Genomic DNA, 22,939 nt, shown 5'->3' with positions numbered 1-22,939 from the left:
TTGGACTTACGTCATGGGTAACGTTCATCTCAAACTCGACCTAATTTGTTAACTTTTTGTACATTTTTGCACCACTCCAAGTGCCCGCTCTTGAAAGTTTTGTTTCAGGTGTCGCTGTGGTTGCTAAAGACAAGATCGTTGCTGTCGATGAAGAGAACAAGTCGATCACATTTGAGCTCATCGGTGGAGAAGTCACGAAATACTTCAATTCTTTCAGAGCCACATTTCGGGCCACGGGCAAGGGTGAGAGGAACATAGTAACATGGAGTGTTGAGTATGAGAAAGCAAGTGAAGATGTGCCCCATCCACATTCTCATCTTGAGTTTCTGGTGAATTTGTCCAGGGAGGTTGATGCTTTCCTTCTCAAAGCATAGGTTACCCAATTATACAATAAGCTTAATAGACTTGTCATATGATTGATATACAATTCAAGAAAAGTGACCGATCATGTACACGCTTGCTATATAATAATTTCCCCCACTTGGAGGGGAGGATAATTCTTTTTAGTTTTCTTTCAATTCCTCTTTATTCCCCATTGAGAGGAAAACAAATTCAAAGATGCTCATGGAGGCTCTCCGAAGGCGACACAATACATATCCACAAAGAGTATAATGATTCTTCATGTCATATATACACAACGTTTTAATCTGTACTTGAATGGGATTGATAGATTAGGATTTGATAAAAGAATTGAAAAAATTGATTTCAAATAATTTTTTATTAAAAAAATTTAAAATTTATTCTTATTCAGTAATATATAATTTAAATTTAAAATAACAAAATTTAAAACATTTTATGTGTAAAATTATCCAAACAAATTCTAAAAGAATTTAAAAGTGTATCTTTTTGTTTTTCTCTCAACATGGACTCCTCGTTTTCTTTTCTTAATTTTTCTTTTTTTACGCATACATCCAAATTTTAATACAAATCCTTTTATAAAAAAATTTAAACCCATATTGTTGAATTGTAAGTTTGTAATTCAATTTTATGAACAATATTTTGGTGTCTTCTTTTGTAAAGCCAAAATCGTATCATCTTTAGTCTAAATATTATTATACTATCATAAATAATTTATATTGGTACTTATTTTTTTATTTTTTATACAGTGTCAATCTATAACGAATGGACACTTCAAAAAATTACTCAGCACAGCGTCGGACACGAAATGATTCAAACGCGTGTTGTACACAGCATTCGCATGTCCAAAAATATAAAAATAACTAAAAAGAACATGGTCTCGAACACGCCACAACCGTGTCCCACATCTTTTTGATATGTTTTTAGATTTTCTTTTGATACTTTCAAAAATTATTGGGCTATCTTTAAAATGAAAAAAAAAAGTGTTTTGAGCTTAAAAAAAGAAAAAGAATTAATTCATTCATGTGAAATGAAAAGTTTTGGGATGATACTAAAAATTCAAGTACAATGATTTAACTAATTTGGATTGTTAGAAAATTTTTATTGCGTACTTTTTAAAATAAATTTATTATGTATATTTTTGAAGCCACATTTGTTTAAAAATTTAAATGTAAGACATACTTATTTTATGTTTTATTTGATATTTTAATTTTATTAGAAATTAAAAATATATTATGTATAGTCGTGTTAGTGCTGTGTAAGGTCGTAATTTTTTCAATTTTTTTTGTATCACCGGATTCTTGTCGTATCGTGCTTGTGTCCATGAATCATAGGTGTTAATTAGTTTATATATTTACAAATTAATCAAATTGTCATTATAAATACAAGTCATTTACCAAGCAAAAACAATGTACTAATACATATCATTTAGCTGATACATAGAACAAAAGAAGTCATGAAATTGCACAAACTAAAACTAATGAATTTCGGGTATTAAATTGTCACCTAATTGCTAAAAAATATTAAATTGTGAGTTATAATTTGCCATTTCTGTAGCTAGAGTCTTTAAATTATCATTCCCTAATATATAAAGTAGTAAATGCAATTAAGCCGATCTAAAGCAGACGCTCACATATATATGTAAATTTAAACGAATCTACAAATTGCACACATGTAGCTTTTAAGAACACTAGTCCAGCAACTAATAAGTTGAGATTCCATCCATGAGCACCAGCAGTATATAAAGAACGCAGGTTGGATCAGCATTTCTTGCAACACATACATAGTTACATTACTTGTCTACTTGTACGACATAATTTGTAAGAAGATATCATGGGGCTTCATGGAAAGCTGGTTACCCAAATAAGCATCAAGGCCGACGGAGATATCTTCTTTCATCTGTTCAAACACAAACTTCACCACATCACAAACATCTGCCCCCAAATGGTTCAAAGTGTTAAGTTGATTGCTGGGCAGTGGGGAACTGTTGGTTCTGTCATCTCCTGGAAGTACACCCAAGGTACATCATCAACATGCTGCCCTTTCGATCTTTTCTATGATCTTACCATATGTTTTTGGATCATCAGAATCCTGTTCTAAAGATAAACACTTGAAGTGTTTGCATATAATAAGATTACATACAGAGGTCTTTTTTGCATATAAACACTTGAAGTGTTTGCATATAAGCAATTCCGGAAAAATTTTATAAGATGTTTTGAACAAACCTCTGTCTTAGTCTGTTCCGATGTTTGTTTATGTTCTGTTATTACATAACTTCAGTAACAAGACTGAGATGAACAATTGGCAGATGGGGCTTCTTTTACTGCAAAGGAGATAATTGAGGCCGTGGACGAGGAAAAGAGATCAATCACGTACAAACTGATTGAAGGAGATCTGATGGCGGCGTACAACACATTCAAACTCAGTTTCAGTATTGACAGCAAGGGGGAATTAGACAACGTGGTGACATGGACCATAGAGTACGAGAAGAAGAATGAGTCTGTGCCTGAACCCTCGACGTTCCTGGATATCTGCCGCAGTGCTACCCAAGAAATTGAGCGCCACTACATTCTCGTCCCTAATTAAACATATATATAAATACTTTGATGCAATGTCCATCTACACCTTAATGTCATTGCCATATATATATCTACTCCAGCTGGGACATAAATAAATTATGTACTGTGTGATTAATGAATAATTCCCACCTTATTTTCTTTGTTGTAAGTTTGATCACGTCGCAATTATGTGTGGACGAGTTGGATTATCGAGTGGGTGTAAGACCACAAATATTAATACATATACAGGGTTTAATTAAATTGATTGTTGGTGTGATTGTTGATCGTATCATTTTCTTGATGAAAAATATCAAAGCGATGTAATTTTATGTGTTGGACAAAAGACTAATAATTTGTGTAAATAGATTATATATTAGATAATGTTAATATAATTACTCAAAAACATTAATAATAATAATAATCTAACGTAATTTCACCACTCCATCAACCAGGAATTTGCTCATGTTGGGTATCACTCTCAAAAAATTCCAAGCCCAATCAAAGAAAAAATCTATCAACTATTACAGAATAGAATGAGTTCGAAAAACCCCTTATACATCAACACTACAGATTAAGAAATACAAGAAGAAAAAATAAGAGATATTTTACAGATCTAAAGAGATAAACAAATATTTACAAGAAACTATTAGAGATCAAAACAGATTCACAGAAAATAGGCTTAGAAAGCTAGTTCCAAATACTATAAACCCAAATGCCAAAAAGGCCTGCAACTCTAACTCACGGTTGCTTAGAAACATAGAGCCACAAAGGCTATTAATTAACCCAGGGCGACAAAGGCAAAGATCTACACTAGATCAATCAACCACAAAGGTTTTGTTCACGAAAAATTTTAAAGCACAGAGAAGGAGATCAGAGAGAAGAGGAGTTATCAGGTTATTTAAAAACCAGAATGAAATCAGATACATAGTGACAATCCATTTATTGTCGGAGGTGATGATAGAGAAAAAGAGGCGGTGAAGGGAGAATCGAGAAACGGCGGAGGGAAACCAACATCAGAAAAATGCGGAGAACCAAGGCTCGGGAAATAGGGTTAGGGTTTTAACCATGGTTTATTGTCATGGTTAATAACATTAAACTCGTAGCAAGTAGTTATGACCATGGCCAAGCAACGGTTTGTTGGCCGTAGTTTTTACGATGATGGCTAAAACATTTACCATTACTTTTATATTTTTACTATAACTCTTAAATGTGACAAATAATTTTTTAATGATAAAAAAAATAATTTTTTGCATCGATTTTATGTAACCGTAATTAATAATAGCCAGTTACCATAAATTTTAGCCATAACAATTGATATTGTATTCAATAATAATATTTTTTTTTTTTTGTTTGGTAGTGAAAGAGATCTATCCGAACCTTTTGAGTTATGAATCCAACAATTTCACCCACTCGGAGGGGAGGATAATTCTTTCTATTTTACTTTTCAATTCCTTCTTTTTCCCATTGGAACAAAGGAAAACAAAATCAAAGATGCTCGTGGAGGCCCTCCAAAAACGACTAAAGACATATCCACAAACAAATCGGATTCCTAATGTGACATTATTGTGTGATATGGACAATATATATATATATATATATATGATGGAATTTTTTATTTTTTCAGTTGTGTGTTATATATAATATGTTCCGACTTAATTATCATCTTATCTTTTCTTTTCATCCGTATAATAATACTATCTGACAATTAATAATACTTATTACTCATTCTGTAAATCTACGTCTATCTACACACACACTAGCATACGTATATATGTAAATTTAAAGGAATCTACAAATTGCACAGTAGATAGGACAAGCATGTCAGTAGTCCAGCAACTTCAAAAGTTGAGATTCCATTCATGAGCAGCAGCAGTATATAAAGAACAGTAGGTTGGATCACCATTTCTTGCAACATATACATATTCACATTATTTGTCTACTTATACGACGTAATTTGTAAGAAGAGATCATGGGGCTTGATGGTAAGCTGGTTAGCCAAATAAGCATCAAGGCCGACGGAGGTCTCTTCTTTCATCTGTTTAAATACAAACTTCACCATACCATGAACATCTGCCCCCAAAAGATTCAAACTCTTAATTTGGTTGATGGGCAGTGGGGAACTGTTGGTTCTGTCATCACCTCCAACTTCACCGCAGGTACATCAACATACCCTACCCCCTCCCTTTTTTTTGTCATGATTTTATTTAAGTACAAGAGCGCATCTTACTTAGAAAATGACAATCCTGTTCAGGAAAAAGGTCATGAGATATTAGTCACAATTGAGAAAAAATTATCAAGATTTTGAAAGTAATTTATGAACAATCTCCTTATTTCTGCAAATAAGTCTCACTACAAAAAGAAAAAATGCGGGATTTTTTATGGCTTTTCAGCGGCCAAATATGGACTGCCTTTGTAGCAACTTTGGAACGGGAAACATTTGCCGACGTTACGTTACAAAAATTTAATGGTTACAATGTGAAACGACTTTTCGAATTGTTATAAAATTTGGAACCGCTTCTAGTTCTATGAAAACTCACCATTCCAAAACCTGATTGAGAGATCGTTCCAAATATATAATTTGCCGTGACTGTTACAAACATCAGTACAAATTTTTTACCGCTATAAATTTACTATGATTTTTGGAACGATCTTGTTGGTGTTGTAAGGGCCACTGGAAAAAATAAAACTTTCGTTTTAATAATCCTATGTAAAGACATTAGAAAACGTAATACACATTCTTATTCGGATTTAAAAAGCTAATTTTCTATAATTCCATTCAATATTCTATAATATCTTATAAGATGTTTTAAAAGCTTTATAAGTTGTGCGATCGCATTGTATTACTATGTAAGTCCGAATAAAAACATTTAAATTGACAGATGGGGAGAAGTTTGTTGCCAAGGTGGTGATTGAGGCCGTGGACGAGGAAAAAAGATCGATTACGTACAAAGTGATTGAAGGAGATTTGATGGTGGCGTACAACACATTCAAAGTTACTTTTTGTGTAGACAGCAAAGGGGAATTAGACAACGTGGTGACATGGACCATAGAGTACGAGAAGAAGAATGAGTCTGTGCCCGAACCCTCGAAGTTCCTGGATTTCTGCTCCAATGCCACCCAAGAAATTGAGCGCCACTACATGCTCCTCCCCAATTAAACATATATATATATATACTTTGATGCAATTTCCATCTCCACCTAATTATATATGTCATCGCCATATATGTATTCACTCCAGCTGGGATATAAATTACTGTACTATGTGATTAATGAATAATTTCCCACCTTATTTTCTTTGTTGTAAGTGTGATCGATCATGTCGCAATTATGTGCGGACGAGTTGGATTATCGAGAAAAGTGGGTGTAAGACCACAAATGTATACATGTATTAATTAAAATGATTGTTGGTGTACTTGTTGATCCGATTATTTTCTTGAGAAAACATATTATAGCAATGCAATTTTATTTGTTGGACAAAAGACAAGAATAATTTATGTAAATAGACTATATATTAAATAGTGTAAATATAATTTAAAATAATAATAATAATAATAATAAGCAAACGTAATTTGACAACTCCATCAACCGGGAATTTGCTCAATATTTTTTTGTTTTTCTTGTGAAGACATGATTCTTGTTCTGCTCTCCACTTTCTATAAGGTGCTGGGAATGGGATTCTGACCAGTGGGCAATCCCCTTTCACAATCAAATTATCACTACGTACGCTCAATTATATCAGTTCGATGCTTACATTTTTAAATCTTGCCAAGAATATTGCTTTCTTTGGTAAGAACAATTGTGCTGTCTATTCGAATGTTTTGTGTTTTTATTTATTTATTTTGACATGTGGGAATTAATTACGATGATGAGTATTTCTGTACCCCTTACTATATGTATCAATTTTAATTTTTCTTCACATTGACCCTTCAAATCTGATAGTGTATGTCATATCTACTTTAAAAATGACATAAGTTCCACTAAAAATTAGTGTCTATTACAAAGTTATGCTAAAAATTCACTCCCTCTCAATTTAGGTCAAGTCACTCAACCCGACCTGTTTGAGCGACTCGGCTCCGATGACTCACTATTGAGAGCCATTGATTTATCTGACAACACATAAGGCGAAATCATGACACGTGACACAAGCAAGTGAGCTCTTTCGAACCCTATAAATACACCATTTATACTTCATTTATGACAAGACATTACATTGACGCTTGCACCAAAAATATTGAGATTACTTTCTTCTATCTCGACCACATTACTAACTTAGGCATTAAAAAATTTTAGTAGGAGACCTCTCAACAAGCTTAACAATCTAATCTTTTCTCAAATCTCAACACTATTCTAAAGACGCGAGACGAACAACGATCTACAACCCGAATCAAAATCATTTAAAGTACCAGCCCATAATGTGCCTTTTATGAGTTCAAAAAGTAAAGGCTATAATATACGAAAGTTAAAGGTTAATTGGACACCTAACAATAATGATCACTCTTCTCTTCCCAAATCCTAACATCCACCATCATAATCCATATTGTTCATGATATAAAAATTTACTTTTATCATGTTAGTTACTAATATTTTTTATTGTTAAAATATAATTAATTGGATTTTAATAAACAAAAAAAGATATTAACAATTGTAGTTTAATAATATTTTGGCCTTCAAACTTCCACCTTGAAAATTGAACTCCTTTAAAAAAATTTAATATTGAAAAATTAAAAAACACGTGTTAATATTTCGCGTGAACAACCACACCACTAGGATATACATATTATTTAACTAGAAAAGAAGTCTAACAACTTAAAAAATTTAGATACCATATCTCCGAGACGAGTATCTAAACACAGGGCTTTTAGCTAGTGGTATCAGGCGTTTCTTGCAAAACATAATTCATATTATTTCTCGACTTATATACAATTGTATAAATCGTGTTGAAGAGATGGCGCTAAATGGAAGCTTTGTTAAATTTGATGTGTGGGAAACAGAGTATATTCATGGCAATAAATTAGAGAAGGAAAAACTAGGCTTTATTCATATAAAAACTCAAGTCCTTTATTCATCTAAACTCTCTCGTTCTAAAGTTACAGAGATGTGAGATTATATATAAAGAATAGAGTTCTAGCTAAAGAAGAAAACTAACTCACTTTGAACTCTAGTTGGTAACAGACTCAACAAAAATTAAATATTGAAATACTAATAAAAACAAATATTGAGAACAAAAGGATAAGTACGAGCAGAACTTGATAAGTACAAGCAGAACTTTCAACAGCTTCCTCGGCTCCAGCTTGCAAAGGAATTGTCCGAAGTCAGCAATAGGATGTATCAGGATGGCAGCATTGTTATTGCATCAAAAGGGAATGGGTAGCGGAACGGAGACATAGAACAGAATGAAGGCTTAGGAGCCTTAAAACCCAAGGCCTACTAAGACCAAATGCCACAACCACTTCACAGTTGCACAAATCACTCAAAGCCACAAAAGCTTATAGAACCATAAAGGCTCCACCAATATTCAAAGCCACAAAGGCTTATGGAACATAAAAGCTCCACCAATATTCAAAGCTACAAAGGCTCATAAAACCACAAAGGCCCTACCAATATTCAAAGCCATAAAGACTCATAGAACCACAAAGGCTCTACCAATATTCAAAGCCACAAAGGCTATAGAACCACAAAGGTCTATCAATATTCAAAGCCACAAAGGCTCTACCAATATTCAAAGCCACAAAGGCTCATAGACGAATTTCAGAGAAGGAAGAAGGAGATCATCAACGTTCATTGTCGAAGTTCCATCAATGAATGTAGTTTCATGCGGCGGCGCTCTAGAGTTTTAAAGGCAGCGAGCAAGTATGCCAAAGACGGCATACTAGGATTTCAAAGTAGCGAGCAAGTACGTCAGCGGCAGCGTGCTAGGGTTTCAAAAGGTTCTCTTTTTCTCTCTTCTTCTTCTTCTTCTTTTTTTTTTTTTTTTTTGAGAAACCCGCTTTGATACCATGTTAAAATTTGATGTGTGGGAAACAGAGTATATTCATGGAAATAAATTAGAGAAGGAAAAACTAGGCTTTATTCATCTAAAAACTCAAGTCATTTATTCATCTAAACTCTCTCGTTCTAAAATTAGAGAGATGTGAGACTATATATAAAGAATAGAGTTCTAGCTAAAGAAGAAAACTAACTCACTTTGAACTCTAGTTGGCAACAGACTCAATAAAAATTAAATACTGGAATACTAATAAAAACAAATATTGAGAACAAAAGGATAAATACGAGCAGAACTTGATAAGTACAAGCAGAACTTTCAACAAACTTATTTCTAGAACAAACATAAAGTCAGACGGGGATCTCTTCTTTGAGCTGTGTAGGTACAAACTTTCCGACATGACCAACATCTGCCCCCAAATCGTTCATAGTGTTGATTGGTTGCTGGGCAGTGGGGAGCTGTTGGTTCTGTCTTCAGCTCCAAGTATACTTTAGGTATGTCCATCTAATTTATTAAGATGTTATTGTAATTACGTAATTATTATTTTTTTATTAAAAATAAGATTATTATAATAGGCCGTCCCATATCTAAGAAAATCAATCTGATTTATTTTATTTAAAAAGAATGATAAGCTCGTAAAGTTGTAATTATATATATTGTTTTGAGCTTATAAATAAAACATAACATTTTATTCTAACAATAAGCTGACTAAATATTTGAAAAAAATGTAATTTACCCTTATGTGTTAGGAGAAATGTGCAAATACTCCATGTGGAGGAAAAAAAGTACAGTAATTTACTTTTTTATATTTTTATAAATAGAACAAAATACCCTACTATACCCCATAGTGCATTATATGCGCCCCCTCTGCGTCTTGGAGATGATTTTTAATCAATAAAGTATTATTTTATATATTAATTATATTAATGTATAAATATATTATTAATAAAAATAATATTTATATATATACATACACACACCTTCTTCCTCGCTGCCGACAACCATAGTGAGCACTCCCCTTGCGCCCCACCACCCCGTCTCCCTCTCCAAGACCTCGCTCCAACCCCCTCCCTTTCCCCCTTTTCCCCTCTTTTTTCCTTACTTTACCCCCACATTTCTATTTTCTCATATACTTTTTTCTTTTTCACCATCCCACTACGTTTTATATCTTTTCTAAAAAAATTATTCATCTCATACTATAATTTTTTATATGCTCACGGAAATCGGGTGCAGATCAACTAATAATGATTAAAACTAAAGGAGAGTTTGTAAAAATCTTAAACTTAAATTAGGAACTTCTTGATTACCTTTTTCTTTAAAAAAAGAAAAAGTTTATAAAGTTCTGAATTTTATTTTTACAGTTTCAAAAGAAAATTTATATAAATTTTCAAACATTTTAGTGATAAGAAAAACCCTAATTTGTATGAAAAAGACTATTTTACTCCTGAAATGGCACAAAATTACAATTTTACCAGAAGGATCCGTGCATTTTTTACCTGGTCGGCTCGCAACCCAGCAACTCGAGACACGTGGAAAACGCCCATTGGGCCAACCAGGCCCCCAGCCTTTCTCTATAAATACTCCATAGTCAGTGTATTAATGGTACGTTCACTTTACCCCTCTTTACTTTATGGTCGCTTCGGCTCATCAGCTCGCATGCAACTTACTTTAATGACCTCAAAATCAAACACTGAGTTAAGCATCGGAGGGTCCTAGCTGGGTGTCACTCCAACAAGCTTAACGATCTGATTCTTTTCTTAGGGCTCAATCACTAGTTTGGGAGAGGTAGTGACCTCAAACCACTTGGAGGACCAGTTCGCCCGATCAAGGAGGTCGGGAGGATTTCGACTCGAATCACTTAGTATAAGATATTTTACAAGGACAGTATTGTTCGAATCTGTCCGAATCTTTGTTTATATCCTGATGTTATATAAGTTGACAGATGGAAAAAAGTTGGTCAAGGCGAAGATTGAAGCCATAGACGAGAAAAAGAGATGAATTACGTACAAGGTGGTCGAAGGAAGTGTGCTGGAGGTGTACACCTCTTTTAAGTTACCTTCAGTATTGAGAGAAATGGGCAACACGAGGTGGTGACATGGAGCATCGAGTACGAGAAGAAGAGTGTGTGCGCCCCCCACCCGCACGCCCTCCCTGATCTCCTCAGTGCTCTCACCAAACTACTTGAGCTTCGTTGCTTGTTCGTCCCCAATTGAGATCTTCGTTGCACTTGGACCTAATGCTTCTTTAGTGAATAAATGATGTCTAATGAGTGTGTGCTCTCATCAACAACGATTGATTGAGTTAGCATGACTTTTCTTCAATAAAAGGAGGTCTTTGAGTGGTTCACTCATCTTCAACCCCCATGTGATGAAAGAAATGTATGTCGTTGCTGCTTGTGATGTATTGTGTTTCGAGTTGTGGTTTTTTGGATGTTATGAACAAGTACGTTGTTTTTATGAACTTCTATATTAAATAAGTGAAGACGTCGTATGTTCTTGCTCGATATATATGCACACAAGTATATATCTGTACAAACTCTGTATTGCAAACTATGTTACAAAGCTGTTGAGCACAATTATATTTCTGCTAATTACACTTTATGCTTATTTCTTGCACTAGAGCTTCCCATTTCCACTTGCGTAATTGTCAATTTGGGAAATATCAAGGATTTTATCCAACCCACTGGCTACAAGAAACCTGGCAACAGCAACAAGTTAATATCATCCAACGGTACTATTTAAGTACGTACGAGGAAATTAATTTCAGACATTAGGAGTAATCAGCATATGTGGAGCTCCAAGGATTGCTTACTTGTCCCTGAGAGCTCTTGCCATGGACTGGCAACCCCCTGGAACTGTGGACTGAAGATTAACAGCTATATTCGGGTTGTGGATGCTCTGCCTCAGGTGTACCCACCCATGTTCTCCATGTTCTGCCTCTGACACTTCGGCCCTGGATTATAATTTCAATCGAGTCGAATTTTCACAACTGTGAACTGAATTATAATTATACTAACACCCTTTTACTTATGGCCAAATTATATAAGTTATCGATGGCTAGTTTTAGTTTTTGAATATATATATATATATATATATATATATAAGTGCGTGGACTGTGATTTAGAGTTTGTTCACACAATTACTTAGTCATGGTCTGAAAGGGTACTGTTCGAGTTTCGTATTAGATAAAAAGCTGAATCAGGGTTTGGGATTGTATTTGTGTGCATGGTACCTGTACATATGGGCGTCAACCGGTGCTGGAGTGTCATTAGAGTCCACAAGGCACCCTTCACTTACCCAACAATCTCCACAGGAATCCAGTTCCCACCCTTCTAATCTTCCTTGCTGTTGACAAAACAAATTGAGTTTTTCTCTTGATTTAACCAATCCGAGCTGTTAGGGCATGAGAGAGAGAGAGAACCTGGCTCGGACATGGACGTAATTGAAAATTTCTTACCTCGATGAAATTTCTGAATTCCTCAATAGCTTGGACGCCTTTTGTCTTTGCAAACCTGGGCTCGGACAGGATGTTCATTCTCAGCTCCACTGATTCCAGAGGCTCATCAAGGTCTTGTATTAGGCTTCCAATTCCTTCCTCCGATCCTTCAAGTTTCATCCTCACCATTTCTATGATAATTTTTACCACCATATAAGCACCTGCAAATATCCCACTTTTAGAATTACATAAACCCCAAAACTTTACTCCGAAAACTAAGAACACGGCTAACTGAGGATTTTTTTTCCCACTTTAAAAGGGATCAATTGGTGACCCAATTACCTTTTTTGAACGATAAAATATTTTTCTAATCCCATAAAATAAGGACAGAATTTATTTTGGTATCATAATCATATAAGGTGACGTTTTTTATCCCATAAAACTCAAAATCACATCTTTTTAGTGCCAAAAAATGTGATTTTGAGACTTTTTAGTTTCAAAATCATAACATATATTTAGTCCCAAAACCATAACGCATATGATTTTTTAGGACTAAAAATACATGATTATGAATTTTATTGAACTAAAAGCAAAACCTATCATAATTGTGATACCAAAATAAATTTTGTGCTTGTTTTGTTGAACTAAAAAAAGCATTTTGTCCCCTGTTGGACTCTAACCCATACAAAGTATTCCCATTGATCATTTGTTGATCATCCCAACCTAAAGTTAGGGATTGTAACAAGGAAATTCCCCGGACATCGAAATTACCCCTGTAGTCTAATAGGGTAGGGGTCCAGTACTCTTAGTTCTTTGTTTTAGGAGATTTTATGAAACGAAATATTTTGAACTTTTCAAATTTTAAGACCATTTTAAAAATTTCGTAAAGCATGGGATCAAGTAACTCAATTTTTTCTAATTTTGAAATCATTTTGAGAATCAGGTAAGTAGAAGATTAAAAATATTGACCCCTACCCTTTGTGACCGAAAATATTATTTTGTCTTTCCTATATGCTAGCAAAACTAAAAGGGCATATATAATTATATACCATCATCAAGAAAGTGATTCTCTTTGAGGGCACCATGTCCGGATGTTTCCATCATAAGATGGGTCTCAATGCCATCCTTGTTGAGCTGAACTCCCTTATCAATCACATTCCGGTATCCAACCCTGTACAGGCAGTGATGCCCTCCTCTGTCCGTGATAAATCGCGTCAACGCCATGCTAGTACGTGCATCGGTCACGATAGTCGTGTTTGGGTGCTCCTTCAACACAATAGCGGACATGAGCGCGATAAGCTTGTCGCCGTTTATAGGGTTGCCATGTTTATCCACCACGCCACTTCGGTCGACGTCCGTGTCGAAAACTATGCCGAGATCGGCTTTGTTTTCAAGCACGGCGGCCCGTGTTAGGGCCATGGCAGTTTTGTCCTCTGGATTTGGGATGTGGTTAGGGAACATTCCGTCCGGGTTGAGGTGGAGAGAGCCGAATGTGTCTGCACCCAGCTTGTCCAACACGTCCCATGTGAAGAACCCTCCTGATCCGTTTCCAGCATTTACGATTATCTGCATAGATAATGATTTAGATTACGAGAGAATAATTAAAGAATGGGCATCACTCCGAATATGCAGTCGGGGTTAGAAATAAGGATAAAAACATCATTTTCCTGCACCTACTAATAGGTGATGGAATTTTCAATTTCAAAGGTTATTATATCGTCTATTTCAATTAACATATAAATGTTATGAAATAAGGACATGTATTTTATTTATATAAAAAAATTTATACTCATTATGAGTATATATATTAAATAAAATAAAAAATGCGATAGAAATTTGAAATAGAAATTTAATCCAATCGAGTACAGCATATATAAGGACTTTTGGCTAGAGGGAAAAGTAGAATAGATGATTTGAAGAGCTTGGCTTTAGACAAACTTATAGGATATATTAATATCACTCTACAAATTAAAATGGATTATTCCCTCTATAATAAATGAGCACGACTTAGACATAATAAAAAATCAATGTTATTTATCATGATTGAATAATATTTCTCATGATTTTTAATTATTGCAAAAACAAAAAAAAAAAAAAAAGTCATAGTTATAACTAGTAGTTTTGGCATTGATTTTCCGTGAAAATAATGATTGACAGTTATTGTACAACTACAGTTAACTAGTATTTACTATGAATTTTTACGTTTTGTTATCGTAATTAATGATGACAAAAAATTAGATTTCTTTTAATATATGTGTTTTTTTTTTTATGTGGATTTTGATATATGTGGTTGATGATGAAAGTAGTAGGTGGAGGGGTAAAATAGTGTTTTGGTACCATTAAAAAAGATTAGTTTTATTTTTGATACCACAAATTTTGCAAGTTCGAATTTTGGTACTATTAAACCAAAAAATAAGCATTTTTTGTTCCAACTTAAGGGCAAAGCCCATGTGCCGTGCACATGGGCCTTAACGGCCGTCAACCTCACAATTTTGGCAGGAAAAGTCACACGAGTTTGAGAAAAAAGAGAAAATTGGTCTTTCAATATTTATTTTGGTACCATTAAACCTAAAAATAAGCCTTTTTGGTCTCATAAAATCATGTGTGGCACAATATAAGTAATACAACATATTCCAAAATAAAAAATAGAATTCATAAACATGAAACAAAATATATTGGTTATAAATACACGATTTGAGCTAATTAAAAACCTGGTTTGACAAAAATTTGACAAAACCCACTTGACATATTTTATCTTATATATTTTGTCAAGTGGGTTTTGTCAAACCAGGTTTCAATTAGCTCAAATCGTGTATTTATAACCAATATATTTTACTTCATATTTATGGAATCTATCTTTTATTTTGGAATGTGTTTATTACTTATTTTCCGGTGCACATGACTTTATGATACCAAAAAGACTTATTTTTAGGTTTAATAGTACCAAAACACTATAAAATATTGAAAAACCAATTTTTCCTCTTTTTTTCCAGACTCACATGACTTTTCCCGCCAAAATGGTAGGATTGACTGCCGTTAAGGCCTATATGGCTCTGCCGTTAAGTTGGTACAAAAAATGTTTACTTTTTGGTTTAATAGTACCAAAACACGACTTGCAAAATTTATGGTACCAAAAATAAAACTGACCTTTTTTAATGGTATCAAAACACAATTTTGCCCGTAGGTAGAGAAAAGGTTAAAATGAATGGAAGGAGAACCTGAAATCCTTGAAGAGGAGAGTCATAATGCAAGGGATGATCGACTCTTTGTTTGATAATATCTCTGAGGTGGTGAGCATAAGCGCTCATGAAATCGACTCTGGTTGGCGGAACCCTAAGTGCTGTCGACAGTTTGGCGAAGCGGTTGGCGTATTTCCGGGCAGCGTTATCGCAAATCTCCTCCACTTGTGGCGATGTGAGACCTCCTTTCTTTGTGAAGAATTTCAAGCCATTGCGTGTGTAGGGCAAGTGGGATGCTGTCATCTGTACCCAAAATCAATTTCTCTTCAATTTCTTGATTTCCTATCTATAGATTAAAAAAAAAAAAGGTTTCTTTTCCTTCTTGGAGAAAAGGTGAATTCAGGGAAATGATTAGGAAAACCTTGTTCGTGTGACTAAAAAATGTTATCAGAGTTGTAGTGGTAAGTATTAAATGTATTTTTTCGACGAGTAGGGTGAATTCCAAAAAAAAAGAGACTAAATCACAAAAAATTAAAAAGATTTAGGACCAAAATAATATCTTAAAAAGTTAAATGACGAAAACGTCAAATGACCTAACTTACGGGACCAAAAGTACATTTAATTATAATTGTAATGCAAAAATACCGAAACCTTACAAAAACACCCTTCTGTATACATTGCACTGACACTCCTCACATTTATAATTTTATAAAAAGTATGTGGTGTGTATGTAATTAAAAATCTAACATGATAGGCGATGCATGTAATTTACCCAAAATGTTTTATATCAAGAATTAAAGTTGACTATTGTTTTTTCTTTTCCCTTGAATTGAAAAGGACTGATTGACTAAACTCAATCGAATAAAACTAATTGCAATAATTGCTAATTGAAGAAATTAAATAGTTGTGAATAATATCTATTTGAACTAGTATTTTTATCATGTATTTCACTTCACACATATACCCTATAGCTACTGTGAAAAAACAAAAAAAAAAGTTCATTTGATTTATATATAAAGAAAAAAAATTAGTATTAATTTCTGTACCTAGAGAAAGAATTGAATGCATGCCAACTATATAGCAAGGATGATTATATAGGAAGGGCTAGTCCGCCCTACCATTATAGAGGCGTCATACGTAAACGGAGGCAGCAATGTACTCATGAAGCAAGCCGGCGTGGTCGCAAGTCCCATGTCGAAAACCACACAACCCGCCCGAGCAAGCCCCGCAAACACCGCCACGCTCAATACCCCGCCAGAAATCCTCGGGTCCCTCCCCAGCGACACCCTGGCCGGCGCCCCCCCTCCACCTCTTTCTATCTCCAGTCCACTAACCACCCACTCAGCTCTCCGCGGCCGGCGCCCCCCCTCCACCTCTTTCTATCTCCAGTCCACTAACCACCCACTCCCCAAAGCTCTCCGCTATCGCCTCCACCGCCGGCGGTGTCAGGTCCACGGACCGCCCCTTCTCGCCCTTCAGCGCCACCCCACGCACGTCGGACCCGTTCTGCAGCCGCCTAATCCTGTCCATTTCCTCATCCACCACCACTTGATCATTGTACCCTGCAGTAGTCGACGTAGAGTTGTAAGACGCTACGCGAACTGGGTGGAGTTTAGCAGTAGAAAAAGATGGGAACGTAATAAGATTGTTGTTAGAGCGAAAGGGTCTCGTTTTTTGAAATGATGGGAAGTTTGTCTTTGTGGGAATATGGTGAGTTAGAGATTGGGAAGCCATGGAAAGTTTTTGGCGGTCTGGAGCTGAGATGATATTTCAATTTGAACACAGGGAACAAGGAATTGCGGAAGATAAGGTTTTTTTTATAAGTGAAGGTCGGACAACCCTACGTTTGCAAATCATTTCTCGGACAAAAATATCTGTAGACAAGCTTCCAAAATTGCACGCAAGATTTTTACCTTGTTTTATTTGAAATATATCGCAGCCTGTGATATTTTTATTTTCTTTCAATTTTAATAGATCACAATGGCATATATATATACATATATATATATGGGCGATGATTGTGTTGAATATTCCAACAAAATATCCAGTTCAGATATACATATGCTTGACATTGAAATTTTTCGTTTCTGATAATAATATTTATTTCATCTTTAAATTCATCTTATATATTATACGCTTACATCTTGTGAAGAACTACAAATTGGAGTAATTATGTAAAGGGGAAATTATAGAAGAGAGATACAGCTTGCCTTACCAAATAACATTATAAAACGGCTCCAATAACAAGTATCAGAAATATTTGTTATTTTTTAACTATCGTCAAAATATTTTTTATAATTATTAATTAAGACTAATTTTTTGGGACTTATAGAAATAACAACCAACTCATTGAGAGCTCAGTTGACATGTCAACACTGTCGTGGCACTTTAGAGTCCTTGTCATGTAGTAAGTCAGCAGGCATCTGGAATGCCAGCAACTCCGCCGCATCACATCGTTTAACCAAGTATGTCGTCCATGTCACTGTGTTGGACAGGTAAATTACCAAATGGGCAGGGGTTAGCCAACTCATTAAGGCTTTGTTTGGATTTGTTACTCCGCAATTCCCGAGACAAGATAAAACACACTCAATATTTGTTTTTGTATTTTTACACCTTATCTACGTGTTTTTCTATTTTTCAACTTTCTATATATAATATATATATATATATATATAATATAAAACAGACATGATTTGACAATAAACAGTAATTTTTGTCTCCCAAAAGTACAACCTTAAACATAAATATTAATATATATACATATTTATATATAAAAATATATGATTTGACAATGAACAGTGATTTTTGTCTCCCAAATCCCAACATCAAACCTACACAACTTATTTTAAAATATTTTAAATTTTCCCAAAACACAAATCCAAACATATCATCTATTTTCAACACACACTTACTTATCTCTATTTTTCTCTCTCTATTTCCAAAATACAAAACAAAACAACTAAAACACAAATCCAAACATAATGTAAGCTTTTCTTTCAGAATGCAAGATGTCGGCGGTCAGACTGAAGGGTTAAAGCAACAATTAGCATAAATAAACTTGGCTCTCATTTTTTTTCTTTTTTTTGTTGGTTTGGGGGTGTTTACATTGTTATGAAGTTTGATATAATTATAAGAATATTCTCCTTTGAAAATACAGAGAGGCAATATGTAATTTGACGTAATATTATTCTATCGCCCCCTTTGAAGTTTAGTGTAATCACACAAACACTCCCCAGAGACATTAATATATGTCTAACCAAGTTAACAAGGGTATTTTGGGGGATTCTTAATGGTTTCTTTCGCCTTTTTCGGGTTGGGAATGGGGGAGAATGTGTCGATGTAAGAATGTTAACATTTTTATTGGGTATAAGAATGGCGTGTGTAATTACACTTTAGGTCGCGGGTGTCTTTTCTCTGGGTAATTCTACCTATTAACAATGCCAATGCTTTTCGCAGTAAAGCACAATAAAAGTTTACAAGTTACAGCAGCAATAACTCAGCAGTTCTAACACATACATTATATGCAACTTGGTTACACTACACAGACGAGTAGTCGAATCAGCTGAGCCAACAACGAGTACAGAGACGATCCAAGATGTTATTCCTACATCGTTCTAATCGAGAAACAGTTTCATATTTATCATGCTGACCCGTATATGATACCATGGTCGTCCCATCAACAATTTTATTTATGTACTTTGTGAACATGATTCCCCATCTTAAATCTTGAAGCCTCGGCTGCAACCTGGAAGATCAAGCCATTCAATTTGGAGCTCTAGTTCACCACATTCAACATTTCTCAACCTGAGAATCATGTCTTGAGTCATTTTCCCTTTGTTCCAGACGACAAAGCTCTCATCCGCTAGGCAGTTCTCACTGCTCGGCTCAACTCTATCAATTCTAGCGCCATCTGCGAGATCTTTCAATCCCATCCTCAGACATTCTATGTAAGGTTTGATGTCAATACGAGCGTTTCCCATGCTGTCATCTCCAGTGAACGTGTCTTTGTCATAAACAGACTAAAAAAGTACAAGAAACATCATTGGAGACTGGAAGCATGGTGTTTTCTTTAGCTTTAGAAATGACAGCTTATATTCGCAGGAAAAAAAAAAAAAAAAAAAAAGATTACTTACTAGAACGATGGGATCATTAAGATCCTTGACGTAAATAGTGAGCTCTTCGTCCCAGACAGGGTTGCAGTTGTCTTTGACAACTCTGGTCTTCACTCTCTGCAGCAATTATGTATAAAATCAGAATACACAAACATTAAAAGCTATCTGCATCATTCAACATATTGCACCAGCGCTGAACTGGATATCAAGATATCATTTGTGGTCAAGAAACGTCGTAAAAGAGTCAATCAATACCATCATATGGGGTTTCTTTGTCTAGATCACAGTCGGCCGTCCCTTTTATACCTCTCTTTTATAGACATTTTCTCAGAAAGTGATTGAGAATATATATATATATATATAGAGAGAGAGAGAGAGTAGATTTAACCCTAAGCAAACTAAAAGTTAACGGCAATTCTTGTAATACAATTTCAACTCATTAGATAGTTAAACATCGTGAATGTCCTAAAGCTGGAGAGTGTATCAGTCATCCGACTATCGCTACAAATGAGTAATTGAAGAAGTGAATTATGTGGAATATTGTAAAGTAAAGGGAAAATTCTGGCTGGCTCGAAACGAGTTCAGCCAATTCTACAGCAACCAACCAATTGTCTCGTTTTCGAGCATTGGGTATCGTTTTCAGACTACAAAGGGAAATGTAGCAAATGGCATCAAGAACGCCCAAAAAATAATTAGCACGTTCTCCGACAAATATCAGGATAATTACAATTTTGGTCCTCAAACATAACCATTTATACGATTTTGATCATCAAATAATTTGAGACTGCAGTTTTTGTCATCAAAATTTTATCTGTTTTGATCCTTCCATAAGTAACATCGTTATAATTGACGGAATTTTGGTTTGAAGGGATAACAAAAACTGCAACCTCAAATTATTTGAGATGCCAAAAGCGCATAAGTGCTGTGTTTGAGCATAAGAAATCTCAATTATTCCAACAAATGTCATAGTTTTCTTTTCTTTTTCTCTCACCGGACCAAAGGACAGCATGACAAAGACTCTACTTAAATTGTCCAGCCATTAATGAAGCTTCTTCAAGGGCCCAAATTGAGTCCGGAAAACTCTAGAATCAAGAACTAATAGGTCCAAATTCCATGAAAGAGAAAGGGGGGGGGGGGGGGGGGGGGGGTATCAATTTACTTCAGTAAATAGTTTTTCTTTTTTTCTGATATATGGTTATGTAAGAGCATTAAATTCATTGTAAAGTAAAGCATCATTCTTCGAGAAAATTGATGAGGATGCGGACAACAATTCACTCCATATACCTCAACAACTAAAATGCTTTTACGATGTGGAGATTTCAGGCCAAAACTCCATAAATCCATCAATTCCACCGAAAATCATACAGCCCATCAAATAAAATTAGAACACATACAACACAAACACAATCGAAAGAGCAAAAACAGCACTAATCTATTTTCAGTTCATTCATGTCTGAACTTGCGATCAAGTGGAAATAGGAAAAAAAAGGAAACAGAGAATTAAGAAAGATGAGAGATGACCTGAGAGCCGGATTCAATAACAACGTAAGGATCACTGCTTCTAGTGTCACGGACAGCAAGATTCATACCTCTGCGAACCCGGATTCTCAGAAGACCCAAAGCATCCATTCCAAACTACTTTCCAATGTTTCCTCTTCCTTCTCTACGCTTTCCCTTGAAATAAAAAAACAGCAGTGTGTTGTGGGAGTGAATAAGAAAATGGGATGCTCGCACACCCACAAACAATTAAGGAAACAATATCCACCCATATAGCCACAAAATGCCCACTAAGCTATTCTTTCAAGTCGTCCAGTTTTCAGTTTTTCAAAAATAATTAAATATATATATATATATATATGTTTATTGATATGTATTTTTATTAAAAATATGATACTATATTAACTAGAAAATATAAGTTCATTAAGTAATCCAAATATATTCACAATTCAGACAAAAATTTATATTTTCCTATCAAAACAGAACATGCAATGGACTGCATAGGGTCAAATATTTATCTATCCACTTTATAATTTAATACTTATTCTCTTTGATTTATATTTAGGCCTCGTTTATTTTGTTGTGTGAATAATCGGATTATAGAATAAATTAAAATGAAATATAAAATAAGATTAGGTGTGTATTACCTGTCACCCGTTTACTTTGTTTGCTTGAATTAGTAAGATAAATATTAAGGGGTGTTTATTTTATTTAATATATAAAAATAATCCAAGGTGTGAAATGACAAATATAGCCTTAAATATTTATAAAAAGTGAAAAATAGATTTTGGAAGAGCATACATCTCCAGAGGAAGGGTGGTGTTGTATGAAGCTGTTGATCTGTCCATATACCCATTCCAAAATCAAGATGAAGTTGTTGCTATCCCCTACTGATTCGGGTTGTGTCCCTTTTTGAAAGAGATGATGAGCTTATAATACTTAATTATTATGATTAATAAAAAATAATTTATAGAAAATTTACAACACTTGTATTGATGTTATACTACACATAAAACAACTTGGTTGGCATCTCGAAATTTACTTGGTCATGACTGAGCCGGAATGGGTCAGGCTGGTGGGTCGATTTCCGAAATAGGGCCTTGGAGCTCATCATCACTGTGTTTACGCCAATAGGGGATGCTGTGTGCTCCGATAATAAGGGTTGGTACGTGAACATTTGATTGCAAGAAAATTGAAGGCATGTGGTGCTGGCCCACAACTAACCTGGGTTAAAAAACATTGAAATTTCCGGAAACCAAACATGGTTTAAGGAAGAAGAAGAAGAATTGATTCTGGAATATACAGTACGTCATTAATTTGCCTTATTTAATAAAAACACTGTTACGTCACTATAATATTTATAATTGACTCACGACCAAGTTGAGTCGGCAGATGGTAGGTACAGAGTATCAAATAAGGAGGACAACATATCAAAATTGGCGCTTTCTTACATGAAATCACCCCAACGTGGTCGTATCTCAATGCTAAGGTTGATGCTTCATACAAGTTTTTGTATGTACGTACTCATATGAAAATATTATTTGTCATAATAACCAAATATTAAAGAATATAAGTAATAGCTTCTATTCAAAAATAAAAAATAAAAACAAAAAATGCGATGAAATCTTTAAGGTGCGTGAAAGGACGGTGAAAAGGGTAGGCGACCCATGTGCAGCCGTAGGGACATGCATGTTACTGGGGCTGGTGGGTCGCAATTTCGGACCACTTGATCACCAATCATTTAATTTTGCATTCTTATTATTATTGTTTTTTCATAGAAAATAAATTAACATATATTCTACTTGGGGTTTTTTTCAT

The 22,939-nt window shown here is 34.7% G+C and overlaps 5 protein-coding genes across 5 annotated transcripts in view; 3 read left to right on the top strand and 2 right to left on the bottom strand.

Annotated features, from left to right (window-relative positions):
* Positions 1-506, top strand: part of LOC105156236 (MLP-like protein 28) — a gene marked incomplete in the record, with an annotated part of 926 nt that extends 420 nt beyond the window's left edge. The window contains 2 exon segments of the mRNA XM_020698270.1: positions 1-17; positions 109-506. Of these exon segments, the coding sequence (XP_020553929.1) occupies positions 1-17; positions 109-374 (283 nt within the window).
* Positions 2,118-3,176, top strand: LOC105156235 (kirola-like). Its single transcript, XM_011072311.2, has 2 exons — positions 2,118-2,377; positions 2,666-3,176. The coding sequence occupies exons 1-2, from the start codon at positions 2,191-2,193 to the stop codon at positions 2,941-2,943; spliced, it is 465 nt and encodes a 154-aa protein (XP_011070613.1). The 5' UTR covers positions 2,118-2,190; the 3' UTR covers positions 2,944-3,176.
* On the top strand, positions 4,819-6,335 carry LOC105156234 (kirola-like). The gene is made up of 2 exons (XM_011072310.2): positions 4,819-5,071; positions 5,795-6,335. Exons 1-2 carry the CDS (start codon positions 4,885-4,887, stop codon positions 6,070-6,072), a joined length of 465 nt encoding a protein of 154 aa, XP_011070612.1. The 5' UTR covers positions 4,819-4,884; the 3' UTR covers positions 6,073-6,335.
* Positions 11,384-17,299, bottom strand: LOC105156326 (phosphomannomutase/phosphoglucomutase). Its single transcript, XM_020691531.1, has 8 exons — positions 16,886-17,299; positions 16,631-16,821; positions 15,552-15,815; positions 13,383-13,899; positions 12,355-12,554; positions 12,130-12,242; positions 11,710-11,850; positions 11,384-11,595 (listed from the first exon to the last, which is right to left on the bottom strand). The coding sequence occupies exons 1-8, from the start codon at positions 17,244-17,246 to the stop codon at positions 11,514-11,516; spliced, it is 1,869 nt and encodes a 622-aa protein (XP_020547190.1). The 5' UTR covers positions 17,247-17,299; the 3' UTR covers positions 11,384-11,513.
* Positions 18,926-21,388, bottom strand: LOC105156233 (protein C2-DOMAIN ABA-RELATED 7). Its single transcript, XM_011072309.2, has 3 exons — positions 21,146-21,388; positions 19,646-19,741; positions 18,926-19,531 (listed from the first exon to the last, which is right to left on the bottom strand). The coding sequence occupies exons 1-3, from the start codon at positions 21,251-21,253 to the stop codon at positions 19,232-19,234; spliced, it is 504 nt and encodes a 167-aa protein (XP_011070611.1). The 5' UTR covers positions 21,254-21,388; the 3' UTR covers positions 18,926-19,231.

This window comes from Sesamum indicum, linkage group LG2, assembly GCF_000512975.1.
Source record: "Sesamum indicum cultivar Zhongzhi No. 13 linkage group LG2, S_indicum_v1.0, whole genome shotgun sequence".
In the NCBI taxonomy this organism is placed as follows: domain Eukaryota; kingdom Viridiplantae; phylum Streptophyta; class Magnoliopsida; order Lamiales; family Pedaliaceae; genus Sesamum; species Sesamum indicum.
This window is presented reverse-complemented; position numbering and strand designations above follow the sequence as displayed.

Excerpts from the sequence above, each read along its gene's own strand:
- LOC105156234 (XM_011072310.2), top strand. The coding sequence starts at position 4,885 with ATGGGGCTTGATGGTAAGCTGGTTAGCCAAATAAGCATCAAGGCCGAC. Across the intron at positions 5,072-5,794 it reads CACCTCCAACTTCACCGCAG|ATGGGGAGAAGTTTGTTGCC; the intron begins GTACATCAACAT and ends TTAAATTGACAG.
- LOC105156233 (XM_011072309.2), bottom strand. The coding sequence starts at position 21,253 with ATGGATGCTTTGGGTCTTCTGAGAATCCGGGTTCGCAGAGGTATGAAT. Across the intron at positions 19,742-21,145 it reads TTATTGAATCCGGCTCTCAG|AGAGTGAAGACCAGAGTTGT; the intron begins GTCATCTCTCAT and ends TAATTGCTGCAG. Across the intron at positions 19,532-19,645 it reads TTAATGATCCCATCGTTCTA|TCTGTTTATGACAAAGACAC; the intron begins GTAAGTAATCTT and ends GTACTTTTTTAG.
- LOC105156326 (XM_020691531.1), bottom strand. The coding sequence starts at position 17,246 with ATGGCTTCCCAATCTCTAACTCACCATATTCCCACAAAGACAAACTTC. Across the intron at positions 13,900-15,551 it reads CTCCTCTTCAAGGATTTCAG|ATAATCGTAAATGCTGGAAA; the intron begins GTTCTCCTTCCA and ends TTATCTATGCAG. Across the intron at positions 12,243-12,354 it reads AATTCAGAAATTTCATCGAG|CAAGGAAGATTAGAAGGGTG; the intron begins GTAAGAAATTTT and ends TTTTGTCAACAG.
- LOC105156235 (XM_011072311.2), top strand. The coding sequence starts at position 2,191 with ATGGGGCTTCATGGAAAGCTGGTTACCCAAATAAGCATCAAGGCCGAC. Across the intron at positions 2,378-2,665 it reads CTCCTGGAAGTACACCCAAG|ATGGGGCTTCTTTTACTGCA; the intron begins GTACATCATCAA and ends AACAATTGGCAG.